At 41.1% G+C, this 19,745-nt stretch overlaps 1 protein-coding gene across 2 annotated transcripts in view; it reads right to left on the bottom strand.

Moving 5' to 3' along the window:
- Window positions 1-3,881: 3,881 nt before the first annotated feature.
- Window positions 3,882-19,745, bottom strand: part of si:dkey-106n21.1 (solute carrier family 23 member 2) — a 41,894-nt gene continuing 26,030 nt past the window's right edge. The window contains exons 8-13 of one of the 2 annotated variants that reach the window (XM_046394868.1): window positions 18,244-18,497; window positions 12,706-12,870; window positions 10,580-10,688; window positions 5,432-5,527; window positions 5,307-5,347; window positions 3,882-4,774 (exon numbers count right to left, since the gene is read on the bottom strand). In XM_046394868.1, coding sequence (XP_046250824.1) covers window positions 4,706-4,774; window positions 5,307-5,347; window positions 5,432-5,527; window positions 10,580-10,688; window positions 12,706-12,870; window positions 18,244-18,497 — 734 coding nt within the window. In that variant the 3' untranslated portion in view covers window positions 3,882-4,705. Of the gene's footprint in view, window positions 5,348-5,431; window positions 5,528-10,579; window positions 10,689-12,705; window positions 12,871-18,243; window positions 18,498-19,745 lie in introns of both variants that reach the window. The other variant, XM_046394866.1, reaches the window with a different exon arrangement.

Here is a 19,745-nt window from a genome sequence, read left to right as displayed (position 1 = left end):
CCACTATCAAGGGGGGAGGCATTTTTCACATTAATCACTCCACTCCCTCCCCAAATTTTCCCTGCCCGTTGGGTGGGGGAACTGAACCGATGACCCTCCGACCACAAGCCGCCTCTCCAACCTCCAGTCCACGGCCGGCCCCAAAGAGACGTGACCATACCAGGAGTTGAACCCTGGCCGCCTGGGTGAAAACCAGGCTAGACCATACTGACATGGAAACTGCTCCGGCTCTGCTATCATGGAGGATCTTCCAATCCCTTAAACAGATCTGGAGGAGCGTAAAGAGGGGAGGAGAAAACTAAGTTGTACACCACTTTGAACTAATGTCTTTCTGGCGGCTCATCTGATGGGAAACTAAGCAGTCAGGCTGTATGATACAGCAGAGCAGAAAAACTACCTGCAGAACACTGCTGACTCATTGATCATATGTATTCATCTAATAAATATTACTGAACCATGAATCTATCATAAAATACACTCTTACAAATTTAATATTTTCTTCACAAGCCAAAAGGCTTCTGTTTTTTTCTTGTTGGTTTTGAAAAGGTGGTTTCATCTCAGCTCCTTCAGGACAATATGAGATGAGTGAAATGAGATGCAATATGAGGCTGAATGTTAGAATAGAAATTTAGAAATGGATCATCAGTAGATTTTTAAAAAAATAATACAGTAATAATAATAACAGTAACAGTAGTTTGAAGCAGGAAAACTTACACAACTCTCTCGTGCAGCTATGTGGTGTATTGTGCCCAAATGCAAAAGTAATATATAACAAATAGTAAATACCATAATAAAAGCCATACAGTCTGTGTCCTCTCAGCAGTGACATGGTGACAGTGGACACAGTACATATGAAGTCTGTGGGGTCATTTGGATTCAGCCATTCCCTGTTCCCCAGGCCCCGTTGTTAAAATTTCCACCCACTAGGTGCTCTTGAACTTTTCCTCCTTTGACCGTTACGTGATTCGCCACCCGTCCACACAGCTGTCGCCCTCATGACATATGTTAGACAGTGCACTTGAACAACACAACACACCATCCTTTCTGGTAAAATAAATGTTTTGCCGTATTTTGTCAGGGCTAAACGCACTCCTGCTCTGCGGTTTCCCTCACCCTTTCACCTGCATCTCATTCAGTCGTCAGCCCTGCAGGTATTTAACCAGTGCCTTTGTTCTCACTGCCTGCCGACTTGTCAGTCTTACTCTTTTGTTTCATGTCATCTGAACCTGCCTACCTGACTGATCTGTGTGTTTAGATTCCCATCATGCTCCATGTAGAATTTGTTCTGGACTGGTTTGGATTCTTGCCTGCCTAAAGGTCCTGTTAGCTTTGAACCTTATTTCTGTAGATAAATCTTTGACCACCAGAACTGCCCTGCTTCCTTTGTCTACATTTGGGTCCAATATGTGTTGCTAATCATTCCAAATCATTCATATCAGCTGTGACAATCATGGGTTTAAGTCCAAACCCTTCAAACACCTTGAATAAAAGTTCACATGCAAAAAAAATCCACAGAATTTTAAGTGTGATTAATAAACTGATTGTGTGGAACATCTGCTCATTGTCACAGAATCCATTGTTAAATAATGTTTGTCAAAAAATGGGTAGGCGTCGCTGACGCAGAAATATACTGCACCCCGATGCAGAGTCAAAAGTCTTTATTAAAGAAAACAAAACCTAACTTAACAAGCTCACACTTACTGTGACTCAGAAACTATGACTAACTGTGGGGGAAAATCAGAATCAGAATCAGAATTCCTTTATTAATCCCTGGAGGGAAATTCCTGTTGTTGTTTTTTTCAGAAAAAAAAAAACCTCCTGGCATGGCATGGTAAGACAAGGCAAAAAAAGCTCCTGGCATGACACAAAAGACATTCAACGCTCAGACAAAGGTGACTGGGAAGACAAGGACTAAATAGACAAGATAACGAGACACAGGTGACACACATCAGGAGGGAGAAAGCAATCAGGAAAACTAAAAGCAAAGCTACATGAAAACAGGGCACACAGGGGAAGAGACACTTTCAAAATAAAACAGGACATGACAAAAACCTTTAACATAATACATGGAAGCACAAGACAAACATGGAACATGGCACATGGACAGAAACCAAAAGACAAAGCACAACAAAAACCCAGGCATGACAATGTTAGCCTGATGGTTTTTTTAAAACTTAAAATCACTGCCTACATTACTTTGAAAGTGCTGCACACACCTTGTGTGACATTTTGTTTTGTTTTATTTCTCATTGTTTGTCTTTGTAGGATAAAGGAACATGGCTTCCACAGATAGACAGTAAATGCCACACGGGATTAAACCTGTGACCTTTGCTGCATGATGTGGCTGATCAAGAGACTAAAGACTCCAAAGACATTTTAATCACACATAATATCTCCCTGTCTCAGAGAAAAGGCTAATCTTCACTGTCACAAAGGACAGACAAATCAAGAGGAAGACTAAACATCAGTCAAACTAAGAACTCAAAGCTTGTTTTCAAAGAAAATCATTTGGAAATGCCAAAACACGGACCTTCACACCTGTTTATTGCCATACTCGTGAGGGTCTTTTAGCTCTGGCCTGAACTTAACCTTTAGCACTAGAGGACTAATCCCAGCATTTCCATTAACCCAATTAACCTTCTCCTTAGCCAACATACGGTGCTGTGTGGCAATCTGTGGCAACAAAAAATGTTTTGCAATTATAGTCATTAGACCCTCACATGCCATCACAAGTCCCAGACACGGGCAGTCTAAATGAGTGAAAGCAGACAACTGGGTAGACATAGCCTAAAGTATCTCCTCATATAATATCAATTTAAAACAATCCACCTTTGAAATGTAATGGATCCTAAATTGTGCCAGTACTCATTAAAAGCAATAAAACCCATCCCCATTAACAAATGGAGCATGATGATAACGTCACATAATGGCAGATTGTCTGACCCACTGCTGGGTCTTGCCTTGATACAGATCATTAAAAGCAATTCTCCGCACCACAATTGAGAGGTATTTAAACCCTTCTTATTGGGTTAAATTTTAAAACACAACAATGTCATTTGAACCAGGGTGCACATTCTCTCTACTCACTTAAAGTTCTCAGCATGTATGTTTATGCTTATTCAATAGCACATCCATCATCAGGTTTAAAGAGTGTAATAATAGTCTTTCTGCATGTCGGAGGGTGGAAAAATGATTTCAGAGAGTGTGCCAAGGTGTTAAAGATTTCAATTAGACAGAGATGAATACGACACTTACTGAGAGAAATCGAACTCCCACCCATAGTGAGTTGCAGCTTCAGGCTATACGGCTGTGTAGTGTTAAAGCGGTATAAGAAATTAAAGGGGCTCACTCGCAGTGATGATCATAGAGATAATTATGACCTGACTGCAGTTCAGAGCAGAGTTCACAAAGCATTGTAGTGAGTTTCATAACATAGCGGAGCATTTATTAGCAAAAGAGCCAAACAGTTTTGTCAGGAGCTCATAGTGACCAAAAACTGAACTTTTTGGGACTGTGGCAGGAAACTGGAGTACCTGGAGAAATCCCCGCAGGCAAAGGAAGGACATGCAAACTCTGAAGGACCCAGTCTCAAACCCCAAACCCTCTTGCTGCACCACCGTGCTGCCCTGCATCGATATATCCAGGTGTGTTAATATGTTGATGTGGTGTTCGCAGCTTACCTGTGCTGCCTTCATGTCCCCAAAAGCAAAAGCAGATTAAACCTCATCAAATATATTTACAATGCAACAAATGTAAAGATTACCTCTGCTTTGTAATTTCAGATTAATAAAACTGACCATTTCTAAACCCATGGATGAATGGCGAATTCACACACACAAATAAAATTGAATAAATTGAATCCAAAGTCGAAATGAGTTTGAAAAACAAAGCAAAAACTTCAGATTTTATTTAACAACTTTGCAGTCACACTTTATGACCATTTCATAAAAATATGAATATTATTAAATATTACTGTATTGATGAATACAATTATAGTACAAATATTAGTACAATTATATTCTTTAAGATAAAATATTTAAAAATGTAACGAATGTACTTTTATACAGGGACATAACACAATCAAGAACAGTAACCTTAATAAACAGCTTTTAAAAAGACATCACATTTATAAATTTTTAAAAAAGCCTTCTATTATCAATTATCTGTTTGTGTAAGTTACTGTGCTTGATGAGGTAGTAATGCTCCTATTGAAACATATTGAATCATTCTTTACACCGGGATTTTCTGACTCTGCTTTGGAACAGTGCATCATCACCATCACCATCATCATCACCGTCATCACCATCATTGTCATCACCACCATTGTCATCACCACCATCATCATCACTGTCATTACTATCATCACCATCATCATCACCGTCATCACCATCACCATCATCATCACCATCATCATCACCTTCATCGCCATCATCATCGTCATTATTTCTACATATTGTCCAAAACAGATGAGCTGCATTTTAAAACACGAGTACCACAGAGATTTGGTGCATACTGAAAGTCTAAACAGGCTTTGCACACACAAAAAAAGATTTTTCTTTAAGCTGACAAAATGTTTCATTTTTAAAATCTAGTTTAAACATCAAATTAATGTCTTTGCAACCTCTTCATGGGTGCTGATTAAAGACCCTGGTAGCTGCCTCCCATGTTGCGAAAGGTTCAGGCTCATCCAACATCCAGGACAAAGTCAGACCATCCAGCCCAGCCTCTCCACTACACTTCCATCTGCAAGGAGATGCAGCAGTCCAGCTTTTTTCTATAGATTCAATTAAAAAGTCTTTCAGTGGACACAATATAAAGGTATACAATACTCTAACTTGCAGCTACAAGACTAGAGATATAAAGTTCAGATTCTGTAGTTTTTATTTAACATTGTGCACTATTTTAATTAATATTATTGTTTTATTCCTTCAGGCTGGTTCCACATCAGTACCCTTTTGTCTGCAGTGTGAGTTTCATGAGGCCACAAAGATGCCATGCATACTACACTATAAACCAAACCATGACCATATATTTGTTAGTGTGTGAGGACAAAAGCGAGGACAAAAGCCAAATTTTTTATGCAATTTCCTCGTTTTAGTTTTACTCAGCGTTCACCAACTAGTGTTTGTTGTTATGGGGCCACCCTGTAAATTAACACTTCATGAACTGGATGTCCCTTATTGGGTGGTCTTGTAAGAAGGGAGGAAGGGCAGGTACTGGAAACATCTAAAGCGTTTCAAAACACTGTTGCAAAAAGGAATATCGTAGCACGACTGGTCACACATGTTCTTGCTGTCGTCTTGCACCTTGTCCTGCCAGTTCTTGATGCCCCTCTCTTTGTCGGTGCCTAAAAGACCAAAAGACAGTGTTAGGTAACAGTGATGTTACACCTTGTAGGATAATTTCTTATTGGCATAGGTCTTTGGCGTACCCGGAATGGTGTTGTCCAGGATGAACCCAAAGAATCCTCCGATAAACATGTGTGTGGTGAAGAGCACCACAATCACCTGGTCCAACTCTTTTATTCCTTCAAACAGATAAGATAATTCACAAAAGTCATTTATTTGTTTATTCCCTCTGAGTCATATACCTTAACGTTAAATTCTCTTCCAGTGAAGGGAAATCTTAATGCTTCAGCCTACCAAGACATTTTGGACAATGCTATGCTTCCAACTTTGTGGCAACAGTTTGTTGAAGGCCCTTTTCTATTCCAGCATGACTGTGCCCCAGTGCACAAAGCAAAGCTCCATAAAGACATGGTTGGATGAGTTTGGTGTGGAAGAACTTGACTGGCCCACACAGAGCCCTGACCTCAACCCCATCCAACACCTTTGGGATGAACTTGAATGGACACCGTGAGCCAGACCTTGTCATCCAACACCACTGAACAAACCCACAAACACTTCACTGCATGAGTGGGCAGTCACTGAGAACCCGTCTTACTTATGGGGCAAAATGCAAGTCTCCACAACGTAGATCATTAAATTAGAGTGAAGAGTTTATTTAAGGTAAGGGTTAGGGTTAGGGAAGTAATGTTTATTGATACGGTTAGGTGGTGGTTAAGCCTGCAGGAAATTAATGGAAGTCCATGTATTGTCCCCAAAAGTTTTATGTACTGCAATTTTGAGATATCTGTCTGTGAGATAGGAAGAATGGAATTTCTGCTAAACCCCAAATATCCCTATGTTTTATTACAACTATCCATCCATCCATCTTCTTCCGCTTTATCCGGGACCGGGTCGTGGGGGGCAGCAGCTTGAGCAGGGATACCCAGACTTCCCTCTCCCCAGACACTTCCTCCAGCTCTTCCGGGAGGACCCCAAGGCGTTCCCAGGCCAGCCGAGTGACATAGTCCCTCCAGCGTGTCCTGGGTCTTCCTCGGGGCCTCCTTCCGGGTGGGGCATGCCTGGAACACCTCCCCAGGAAGGCGTCCAGGGGGCATTCGAAACAAATGCCCGAGCCACCTCAACTGGCTCCTTTCGATGTGGAGGAGCAGCGGCTCTACTCCGAGCTCGGAGTGACAGAGCTCCTCACCCTATCCCTAAGGGAGCGCCCCGCCACCCTGCGAAGAAAGCTCATTTCAGCCGCTTGTATCCGAGATCTCGTTCTTTTATGTCATGACCCAGAGTTCATGGCCATAGGTGAGGGTAGGAACGTAGATTGACTGGTAAATTGAGATCTTCACCTTACGGCTCAGCTCTCTCTTCACCACGACGGGTAGGTACAACGACCGCATTACTGCGGTCGCTGCACCAATCCGCCTGGCAATCTCACGCTCCCATCTACCCTCACTCGTGAACAAGACCCCGAGATACTTACAACTATTATTTCTCAATTATTTAACTGGGAGTTAACCAATTAAAATGTTTAAGAGGAGCAAAATCCTTGTTTATAATATTCTAAGCCACCATTCAGTGTTCTGACCTCAGAAAACCCTTTAAACTCCAAATTTACTCAATCTGGGTTTTGGAAAATCCACAGATTTCACTGTGAACAGTTTTCATTGGAGCTTAATTTCTAAAAGTCATTTTTCAATTCTGCCGGCACCACAAGCAAAATTACATCCACCTCCACTGTATTTGGGTGGTGGCAGAAGGCTCTGAGATGGATATCTCAAACCAGACCAAGTGACATTAAAACTATCTGCATGGCTGGAATCCACGGCTGGGGTTATGTGAGAAAATCCTGTGTGTGTGTGTTTGTATTGAATTGACCATTTATAAGGAGGCATTATATATGCTGACATAACCCTTTTCTCTGTTCCCTTCTTGGTTTACCTTCACTTAGCTCAGTGTAAATATTTACAACACTTTGGAAGAGAAGCACATGATGAGAAGTAGATGAAACTCCCTTAACAAGCGGGAACTTTGCTGGTGTTTTGCATTGAGCTGCCCTGAAAGGCCACATGACAGACCTGGCAAAGTGGGCGCATTGTGATAATAGAGCGCATTAAGCCAGCAGGTCTTCTCAGAAGAGTCCTGTGGAATCTGAAGGTTCAGGTAGGTTCGTCCAGGTACATGGACATGTTGCTTGGTGGTTGAAGGGCAGCTCCCATAATCACTAGACTGTTACGATTTCCCGAATAAGAGATTGCCTTTCATGTGGCATGTGCTACCACTGGCACATGGGTGAATACAGAGCGCCACTGAATATGTGAATCCCTGATGTCCAGTTTCGTGCTTCCATAATGCCCCCGAGGCAACAATCTGCCTAATGAAGTTGAATCGAATTGAATCAAGAATTGCAAACAGTGCTGACGTAGTTTGACTCTGAACACACTCTTGTTCAAAGAATACACAAACACACACACACAAGCAGGAAGGCACACATGCACATTCGCTGCCCAGAGAGGCAGCAGTCAAAAGTTCAAGGCACCCGCTGAGTTGATTTTAAGTCCCACAGCCTTTATATCTAAAGAATTTGTTTACAAAGGACGCTAACAGACCTCCTCTTGTGTGGTGGATTCTTCTATCAGCTAAGTGTTTAGGCTGGGGAAAAACTTGGGGGCAACAGCGCTTTATCTGGGAAGGCAGATTACAGCCAGTGACATGGCACCTCGCCAAGAGGATTGAGAGGTAAGCAGCCTAGACCTGAGAGAACCAGACAAGCCCTCATGCCCAGTGTCGAACTCTGGATTAGCACTTTCCTGGGAGACACTTGCATCACATGACTCATGGGATCAAGGTGTTATGTCTGCAGAGAAGAGCTGTTTAATCTTAGGATTGCTCTTTTGATGGCAGGAAGTGGCCGCAAATGTGTCCTGCAGCCAGTCAGTGTCCCATCGACGGGGGACTCATCAGCTGAGAGACTTTTATTGATGTCTGATTGGGTCTAAGATCTCTGATTGATCAGGCTCCTCATGGTCTGATTGCATCTGTTGATTAATGTTTCATGGCTGCTTTTGGAATAATTGGGTTCTGTGTGTATGTAAGTGTATGACAGCACGTGTGCATTATGTTTATATCATTTAAAGTGAAGAATATCTTGTCTTTAAAAACAACATTTCTTTTTTGTATATATATATTTTTTATACTTCTCCTGAATATTACAGGTTTCTTACTAGTTTCTTCTACATACCCAACAAACCAGTAGTGACACCACTAAAGTGAAGAGACATAATCCATCAGCTCTGCATTCACAGCCACTGCCGTCTGAGTACACTGGAACACACAAGCAACCCAATGACACCACTAAACCCAATTTAACCCAGATTTAACATGGGCGGTTGGAGAATGTTGCACTCTGTCCCCTGACTATCCTAATTTTCTACTTGAGCTTTTTACCAGCTTTTGACACAGGAGATGGGTTTACCACATTCCAACATTTGAGGCTGCTCCAGGGAAGTCAAACAGTTTTTCATGAGCACCAAAAAACTAACCAACAGAATGGACTGACAAATGTTTAACTAATTCATGAAAGGCAATCAGTAATACCTGTAATCAGTGATATGACCACAAAAGCAGAAAAACTATAACCTTATAAATGAAACCTAGTACAAAAATCAGCGGGTATTGCTTTTATGATTAAAAAATGCAAAACAAGCAGCCATTTATTATTAATGTTTTCATGGTGTATCAGCTTCCTTTTTTGACACTCATCAACAATTTACACACCTTTGGCTATATAGCTGCTGTTTTTACACTACATATTATACATGACCAGAACAAGAAAAGCTAGTTTAAATCACCGCTGCAGTCACACTCCTAAAGGATCTGATTACCTCCATTATTAAACTTCAAACAAACAAAAGACTCCCAGCGTTTTGCCCTCTGCGATGAACAAAAAGTCAGATGCGAGTGTGTCTCAAAATTAGGAGTGTAAATCCCTTCCACAGCCCCCTACTGGCTGAACACCTTCTTACACCTGACTGGACCAGTGTGGTTTGACATGACTGCGCAACAGAGATACAAAACAACCAACATTTATATTCATCAACTGCCTATTTGGGGCTAGCAAACAAACAAACAAACACAATAAACCTGATTTAAAGTTCAGGATCAGTTAAAACAATTGAAAAAGCTCTCTTTGCCACTTTCAGATCTGGGCTGATGGTGAGAGGCTGCCAAGTGTTTACCATCTGGGCCTGTGGGATTTGAGGAAGGCTTGGCCTTGGGAGCTTAGGCTGGCAGAACCGCTGCCATCTTTACAAGGCTAATCTGGAGCAGTGGGATCACAGCCTCCCACTCACTTTCAGAAAACCATGTCGTTCTTCTGATGAGGATTTATAGCTTGTGTCAGTTTGAGTGTGTGTGTTGTGATTGTTGGGACAATTCTTGATATTATTTAGGCATCATAACTGATTGAATCCATTCCACTCCTGATCTTTTGGCATTGTGAGTTGCCAGGTCAAAACAGTGTGTGGCTTTGTGAGGTGAGCCAGTGAAGGATTTTGGTACAAACTCGCACCTGAAGACATAGAACAAATAAACCAGCATTGTACACAAGTTAGCACATGTCAGTGTGGTATGTGGAAAAACAGCAGGTGTTCTGACATTCGCTTCAGGTGTGTGTTGCCCTGATTTGTTTGGCTTATCTGTTGGAAAAGGTTTCAATCATAACAAACCTGTACGAATCACTCAGTTATTTTATAATCTTATTCATCAGGTGTCAACAAGTGCAGATCCACAGCTCACTTTGGGTTTACCCTTCTCTGCCCTCTACCTCGCTGACAGTTTACAACAAATCTCTTCATCACCTTCTCATCAAGATGTAGAATGTTTTCCCTCAGTTTTATTGCCCTGTTAAGTCTAAGTTACTTTATACAGAAGCAGCGAAACAATTTCTGCTAGACGATTTCTGTTGTGGTGAAGGAACACATGACAATTAATGTCCTAATGGGATTTGTGGTTTGTCCAGTGACGTGTCTAATGATATTCTACCTGTCTCTCAAAGCCTCGTTCTCAGTCATTCAATTACACTCATACCTGACTTTGTGTATGTTGTTGGAAATAGTCATTATGTAGTGTATGTAGTTTTAATTTTCTTACAAGGAGTTCCCCCTTTAACTGACTGAGCCAGTTAGTATGAGGATGCATACTATTTGTGTGTGTGTGTGTGTGTGTGTGTGTCTGAAGATCACCTGTGTCAATGATGCCGGGATTGGAGTGAAACCAGGTGGGTAAAACAAGCCCGCTGAAGGTGGAGAAGCCGAGGATGAGGAGGTTACGGGATGAATTAAGGTCCACATACTGGAGAGAGAAATAGAGAGAATCTATTTTGTTGTTCTGCTCAGCTGACTGCCTTCTCTGTTTTGGAACTTCACTGAAATGCAATTAGAAATAAACTGGAAGTACAAGAGAGACATGATTTCAATTGTGGCTCAAGATTCACATTTATTTGGTCATGACAGCTTAACATAAACCAGACTGAGGACGTGCCAGTCTAAAATGTGCTCTGACAGAATAACTAAATTGTGAAGCAACATTTTTCCAGCCCCATTACACAAAATGAATGTGATACTATATCTCTGACGGGAGTTGACACAGTTGTAAAAGGAACATTTCACCCGGGAATGAAAATTCATTCTGCAGTGAAATTAGATTTACTGGTGTTTCACAGCATTGCACCATTCGTTTAAACAGCCGAAGAAGCAGCCGAAGAAGCTGGGGACTTGTTCTAAAACATTAAAAAAATAACTGATAATAAACATAAAATGATTCCATTTAATTCATCCAGCATAACCCAAACTGCCTGAAGCACATAGATCCCAAACTGAAGGGTTGTTATTTATGCCCTATTTTAAGCCAAATCTTCACTTTAGCCGCTAAGCTAAAAGCATCCTGTTTGAAGTTGGTGCACAAGCTCAAACTTGCATACATGTGGCGTTAGAGAAAATCAAGTTCAGCAGAGCTCTGTTGTATGTGAGACAAGCTTCTAGGTAGCAGGTAGCAGCAACACTGAAGCATGCAGATAATCGTTGGTCTCTACACTGGACGAGCTGTGTGGAGCCATGTGCTCATGTATTTTTCACAAATCACTTATCCTTATACAAAGCATTGCCCTTTCTTCTCACCACTCTAGCGCTCAGTGCTTCTCTTTGTTAAATATACCTGGCCAGCAATCTCCCTGCTTTATCTCAGTAGGGCGTTGGCTCCTTATACTAATGCAGTGCTTCTCAATTATTTTCTGTTGCGCCCCCCCAGCAAGAAGAAAACAATTCGCGCCCCCTCCACCCAATATTCGGCAATATTCGGCACGTTTTCGCTGAAAAAACTCCAGCGGCTTATCAGCATGATTGGGATGTAATGTCTTCAAGTGGCGCCTTAATTTATTTGGCTTCATGCTGTCCGCTGCCAGCATGTTTAGACACAGTAAACACACCGGTCTGTCGTCACAGTGAAGCCAAGCGCTACATATGCTTCGTCATATTTCCCCGTCTTAGCTTTCGGGTGAGTTACTTTTGTCTCATTATCTTCGTCTCTCTCCGCCTTTCTTTTCATCCCCGTTAAAAATTTCTCCATGTTGTCTCTTAAGGGTTCGTTTACTGCACTTCATATCGCCTGCTCGGTGCAAAAAACCCGCTACACCATAGAGCTAATACTCCCTGCGCACACTCTGACAATGAGAGCGCCACTGCCAATTACTGTAGGGGATGTGCAATTACACTTTATTCTAGTACGGCAAAAAAAGCATGTTCCCCAGGGTCACACGCGCCCCCCCTGGCATCGCACCGCGCCCCCCTGCCCACTATTTGAGAAGGACTGTACTAATGATTCTGTGGTTTACAAGTACATCATAAACATCTCAGTATTTTGTATTAATTTTTATAGCAAATATTCTCCATGTTTTCCGTGTTGCTTGGAATCTAAAGAACTTCCATCCAAATTTTTAGTGCTCATTAAAGGAACAGTTAGACACAATTCAAATAAAAATGCCAAACATTTCATGAGGTTTTAATTGGCACGGTTGCTTATGACCAGCACTTGGCACTCTTGCTTGCTGTCAATCTAAACTTCATATCGTAGTATACCTAACTACTAACTGCTGCTCATTATTGTCTTTGGTGAAAATGCATTTCAAAATCTCTTAAATGAAGTCCTTCATAAAATCAGATTAAAAAAACAGAAAGCCAATTTAACTCACAAAGGGGAACAAAGGGGATGTTATATGTATTAGCATCTGGATTTTTCAGTACTTCATATATCAGGTACTTTGGATAAAAGTGTCCACTATATAAAATATATTTCAATTATGAAATGTGTTTACCTGGAGGTTGGATATCCCCACTGCTGCTATCATTCCAAACATAACAAGGAACATGCCTCCAATGACAGGGTCTGGGATGGTGATAAAAACTGCTCCAAATTTCCCAAAGATACCCATTATGATCATCAGAATGCCCGTTGTCTGGAGGACCAGTCTGCTGCCAACCTAGCATAAAAAGAGCACAGGGACTTGTTGTCCAGTATATACAAGATGGGTCATCATCTCACCATGATGATGATGATGATGATGATGATGATAAGCGTTATATTCTTTAACAGGACACAATTTCAACAGCAATATTTTTATGATTAACATTTAACAAAAAGCATGCATGTAACAAAAATCTGGTGACCATATGGAATTCATTAAAACTGACTGACTGAATGGAAAAGACAACAGAGAAAAAGAAAGAGAAAACCGATAAATAACACAAATAAAGATGTCCCGGACAATACCAAACAACACACTTCGCAATCAGCAATGCCCAATACAGCAATAATGATGGACATGTATGACACATGTATCACGGACTTTGAAACCATGAACCCTTCCCAGTCCTGCACCCCAGTCAAAACTCTCATTTCAAAGGGAAAGGGAGGACAAGGTTGGGTCAGGGCATGGGAGGACCTTGAAGAACAATAAATCCCCAGGATATACAACCTTTGGGGAAAAGACTCACTGTGATAGATGATTTATGTAACATTTTTGTGAATGTTATACCAGAAATCTCGTATTGTGGGGCTGCTTCACAACAGCATTTCAGAGTCTGTGTTGGCTTGACTCCATGTAGCTTGAATTGTGACCTGCAGTAGTGGCCACAATCCTGAACTGAATTGGTTTGGTTTTAAGTTCTCTGAACATCTTTACGAGTTCTGCTTCTGTTGTAAAAACCAAAGCATCGTCTACATAAAGTATCAGATGGTGAAAACTGCCTGTTTGGATACCTGGAAAGTGCAGAGGGCTCAAAGGCAACCCCATTTGGTACTGAAGCTTTAAAGACTGCAGGATTAAGCCATTTGTTGCAAATGAAGCTCTGTAGTGGGTGTGAAAAAGACACAACTAATACATTTTCCGATAAAAACAAAGATCGCCATGGCAGAGAACAATTATTACCAGTCTGCCCTGTGAATGCTTTATCTGCATCCAGGGATACAAATCATTGCTCTTTGTTCTCACCACTCAGGCACTCAGTGCTTCTTTTTGTTAAATATGCCTGGCCTGCAATCTTTCTGCTCGATCTCAGTAGGACTTTGACTCATTATACTAATAATTCAATGCTCTCAATGTTACAAGTTCAGCGTGTTGTAGAAAACGCACGCAGGCAGAGAACATACAAACTCCGCGTAGAAGAACCCAGACTGGGATTTCTCTTGTTATAAGGCAACGGTGCTAACCACTGCACCGTTGCTTACAACCTGCACTGGCACTCTTGCTTGCTGTCAATCCAAACATCATATCACAGCATAACTGCTAATTGCTGCTCATTATTGTCTTTGTTTTAAAATATGTTTCAAAATCTCTCTTACAGAGTTCTTCACAAAACAGTTTGAAAAAAGGAAAAAACGTAAGAGAATTTGACTCTGTATTGGAACAAAGGGGATGTTTTATGTTTCAGGTACTTTGGATAAATATGTCCACTAAATAAAATATAATAAGTTTCAACTTGAAAGTGGCACACTTGTTAAATGCACCTGACCAGAAATTTAGCCACTTTATCACCTATGTTTTTTTTCTTTCTTTTTTTTGGTTCACTCTGAACTTTCAACTTTTTGAGTCCAAATGGATTAATGGAGATATATCTTGTGTAAACACACCCTAAACAATAGTAATACTCTCCTCCAAGTCAAACTGCTTGGTAATGTTCTTTTTGAACAACAGGCCTTAATGATTCCTTAAAGCCTAGGTCAAGCAAAAGGCTTGAATTGGCTTGAGTTAGAGACAAAAATAGAGACAAAATGATCAATCCTGGACAGAGTATTGTGTGGCAGGTGTAAAAGGAAGAGTCCCATGTAGATGGATTAAATAATCACCAAACATCTATTAGTCCAGAGGCTTTGCACATTTTCTGCACAAGAGAAATATATCAGCATTTTCACTGTGAAGGATTGCTGCAATCTAATGTATTATCCATGACCCGGAAATCATCCTACATTAAAATAGGGTAGTCCTCCTCACCACTAAGATCACACTCAGGCTGCCCAAGAATGTGACTTTTGCTACTTGTTTTAGACTATGACATAATGCCCATGCCTGCTCCCATTTCCCAACTTGAATATCAGATGCAGATATGTCCTGTGTCCTTGGAACATAAAAAAAGGGGAATAAAATGCTTTGACTGTGGAGACTCTCCTTTTAAGCTGTCATTTCCACTGCCTACATCAAGTGACTTATCCGCAACAATTTTGAGGTGGTTGTAGACATGAGACACCAGAAAAGGTGGCCCCACTAAAAGAATGCTCTGGTCAAGCATCCATAGCCCATAAAACATTCAGCACTACCATGTGTTTACCATGACCTGCTGCTCAAAGACACGAGTACATCAAACCGACACACTTAATCACTGTGTTTTTACATACCACTCCTGTGAAATACCGCGTGAAAACACAAACAAATGTTCAAAGTCTTCTTCAGCATATATCTGTCATCTGTCATCTATCATCATCTGTTTTTCCCAAGAAACTACAGAAGGGCACCTTTATGGATGATGTCATCTGTTCGAAGCTGATGGATATTCATGACATTTTCAGAATCAGAATCAGAATCAGAAAAGACTTTATTGCCATTGTAAGTGAAGAGGTTTCACATTACTAGGAATTTGTCTTGGTGATTGGTGCATACATAGAACGTAACAAGTAACATATAATAGAAGAATAAAATAAAATAAAAATAAAATAGAATAAGGTAACACCAAATAAAATAAGATAAGTAAAATAAATATGTTTCTGGAGGTAGTCCAAAAGTGAGGTAGTGCAGGGTGGAAGTATCGTGCAAGTGGGTGAGGTAAACAGTGCAAAATGAACAGCAGGTGGATAATGACATGAGCAAAATCAGTTACTAAGGTGCAGGGCAGCATGTTAGTCAGTTGTGTTCAACAGTCTAACAGCACAGGGGAAGAAACTGAACTTGTGGCGTGAGGTTTTGGTCCGAATGGACCGTAACCTTCTGCCTGAAGGGAGTTTCACAAAGAGTCCATGTCCAGGGTGAGAAGGGTCAGCTGTGATCCGACCTGCACGCCTCAGAGTCCTGGAGGTGTACAGGTCTCTGAGAGATGGAAGGCTGCAGCCGATCACCTTCTCAGCAGAGCGCACAGCACGCTGCTTGTCCCTGGCAGTGGCCCCAGCGTACCACACGGTACGCCCGAATGCAATTTATTTATCATCACTTATTCTTCCGTGTGAGAAGTTTGACATGTGAATGACATTGAAACAGTCTGGTTTTATTCTGTATTTCAAAGAGTTGTACTGTACAAAGCAAACTGATAAGAATAAAGCCAAATGTTGGGGCATATCAAAAGGAAACTCAATACAATCTAACATGAGCATACACATCAGCAACTTACTAATATGGAACTTAAACTTGAGCCACGTGCCAGAAAAAAGCTTAGCAAACACAACCGCTGCAGCACACAGTCACAAGACCATAATCAAGCAAAGTCAAGCAAAATCATATCTAAGCTGTCTTACCCTGTTCACTATCTCAAGGTGTGCTGCAGGCCACTGAACTTCAAAGACAATTTAATCCATGATATACTTATAGTTGTACTTGTAAATATATATTTTATTTTTGAATTTGACCTCCATGTGACTAGGATAGTAATAAAAGGGAAACTGCTGCATTTTTTTCTTTTTAGTTCTTAATATGTAAATGTTCTTGTTCTGTGTAAGTACTGCTGACAGTGTGAACTGAGCTAACCTTCCATGTCATGTAATCATTAAGCCGAGGGCTATGCTCATTAATATTATTTTAAAACGAGTTTCAGCTGTACTCCGGCTTCCTCCCACACTCCAAAGACATGCAGCTTAGGTTAACTGGTGACTCTAAATGTCCCGTGGGTATCATTGTGAGTGTGAATTATTTGTTTGTCTCTGTATCTCAGCCCTTTGATGAACTGGTGACTTGTCCAGGTTGCACCCCATCTCGACCTCTGCGACCCTGCACAGGCTAAGCTGTGATATATAAGAGGTGGATGAATGGACAGAGTTTCAGCTGACAATTTATGCAAATGCCACGGCTCTGCATAACTTCATATTCTTTTATTAGAATTTCTAAAATTCTACTTTGAAATGCTTGTATGATCCCCATAGCAGATAGATTAACTGTGAATTTTACATTACCAGCATGGACTTAGTGTCACCAGAGCAGCGGCCCACAGCTTGCAAAACTCTCAGCTAGACAGACATTAATTCCCCATAAATCATCATTATTTGTACATTCCAGAAGTCATTTAGTCTGCTCTGCATTTGGCACTTTGTAATACATAACTGTGTGCATCACATGTGCAGAAGAAATACAGCATGTCACAGGAGTGAGCTCTTGCTCTGTGACTGTGGGTAAAGTCAGGAATCAAAGTTAGAAACTGTTGCCTCAAACAGGCCAAAAATGGACAATTATTAATAAATCTATTACAAAAATGTGGAATTTTCATTTATTTACAGCCGCTTGTTACTCAACTAATGTCACAAAGTGCAGAGGACCTGATAGCAGAATAACACAAAGCACTCTGACCCTTCTCACACAGCCCATGTAAGCTGTGACCTCAACCCCATCCAACACCTTTGGGATGAACTGGAACGGAGATTGTGAGCCAGGCCTTTTGGTCCAACATCAGTGTGTGACCTCACAAATGCTCTACTGCATGAATGGGCACAAATTCCCACAGAAACACTCCAACATGTTGTGGAAAGCCTTCACAGAAGAGTGGAAGCTGTTAGAGCTGCAAAGCTGACTGTGTGTTTAGAATGAGATGCCATTAAATTCCCTGTTGGTGTAAAGGTCAGTTATCCCAATACTTTTGTCCATAAAGTGTATCTACGATATTGGGAGCAGGTTCTCTTCATGGACTCTGCATTGCTGTCATGATTCTACAGTAGCCCAGAAGGGACAAAGTAAACATTACATACAACTGACTTTCATAAGGTTGACAGAAATACGACACCAGATAAATGGTCATGAAGAATCGTGTGGCAGACTCAATGGATCTCATAACCCTAGCGCTTGCAGTCCATGTTTGCCCTGTTTACAAGAATCCAACAAAGAAACTCAAGTTCAGACTCTGAATTTCTCTAATTTGTGTTTTGTTGCAAACTGTGCATCTCTCTTTCCCTGCCTAATTTTCTCCTCCTTCACTCTTTTCTCACTCAGGCTTCTCTTTGATGGACCATTGGCTGCCAGAGAACCTCTCTTCTGGCTGTCATTTCCTCACGCACATGTTGGATCTGGACCTGACTTGACCGGAAATCCACATGACGTATAAATATGGAGTTGCTTACTAAACTGTTGGCTCGTTAAAACACAAAAGCAGACTATTATGACTTGTACCTTAGTAATGCCAAGTGCAGCAATGTTCTGGCTGTAGGAGGTGGTGCCGTTTCCCGTTCCCCACAGTGCAGCCAGGATACAGCCAATGCCCTCCACAGCGATTCCACGGTTTATGGCATGATTTGGTGGAGGAGGGGCGCCGGACAAGCGAGCACAAGCGTAGTAATCACCGATTGATTCCATGGTAGATGCCAAGACGCCTGCCATCATACCCAAGACTGAAGACACACTCACTGTTGGTACACCCCACTGACCTGTGGGCACAGAGCAGGCATTGAGTTTCCAAACTACAGCCACAGACACTGAAAGAGTCCGACTGGATCTCTGCCCGAATTTGACAATCCTATGAATCTTTCAAAGGTTTGTCCCAGTTCTTCTTGGCACAGTAATTGAAAGAACGGTATCTTGACTGAGGAAATGGCTCGCAGAACGATACCAGATTACCTGAGAGACCATGAGGCTTCATATGTTGAGAGACCAAGCAGTGGTGCACAATATCTTCCAGACTAAAAGGTTAAAAGGATGCTGTGCTGACTTAAAACAACATCTGAAAAGATCCAAATTACATGCTATTACACTTTTTATTCCAAACATTTGTAAAAATTTTAATACAGTGAAGTCATCCCAACACTCCCAGCAGAAACCTGTTTTGAGTTTAAGTTTACAGATTATAGAATTTCCACACAAATAAGCATGGGCTTTTGCTCTTTGCCTGGTGATATGCACAATCTGATTAAAACTGTTATTATTGCTGAAGCTCTTTGATTTTCATTTTCAGTTTAGAAGAAATTTTCATCTCCACAGTGCACAGTTTTACATGGTTAACATGTTGGGCTAATTGAGGAGTTAAATATATTCATGTGGTCACAGGCAATGAATTGAAATGGATTCAGCAATATGATTTATTTATCCAAACGGTCAAAGTTTGATACATGAGTACCACAAACTCTCCTCTAAATCCCAGGCAATGCTTCTGGCTCAGATAAACCTAAAGTACTTGGGTGGGAAGCCAGTGAGGTATCATCCCCTTGTTTCTGCATGAGTGATACCTGCTAGTTCTTTGGATTTGGAGGACGGAAAAATGAGCCAAGGTTTACACAACAAATTTTAACATTAAAAATGCAAAAATAATATGTACATTTATTCAATATGCATGACATCACATCATTTACTGCACATCAGTAATGAATACTTTGTATCCAGTAGAATAAGCAGATTCAGGATCAGGGTGTATCGGATAAATGTTTACATCAGTGACTCTCTTTTTAATATAAAGACCTTTCAGCCTCAAGTGTAAAAACTTATTGAACATATTGAAATGCATATATGAAAATGCTGAGCAGTTTTAAACTCTTTGTGAACCTGTGACAACTGAAGCTGGAGCCTTTATGTTTGGGGAAACAAATGTAGGCACCAAGGGAGGTACAGCTGAAAATTCCTGCCTGGCTTTATTGTTTCTATATTGCCTTGAAAGTACATAGACTGTTTCTGTTTGATTATGT

Source organism: Scatophagus argus, chromosome 7, assembly GCF_020382885.2.
Source record: "Scatophagus argus isolate fScaArg1 chromosome 7, fScaArg1.pri, whole genome shotgun sequence".
In the NCBI taxonomy this organism is placed as follows: domain Eukaryota; kingdom Metazoa; phylum Chordata; class Actinopteri; family Scatophagidae; genus Scatophagus; species Scatophagus argus.
Note: the sequence above shows the minus strand (reverse complement) of the source record. Positions and strands in the feature narration are given on the sequence as shown.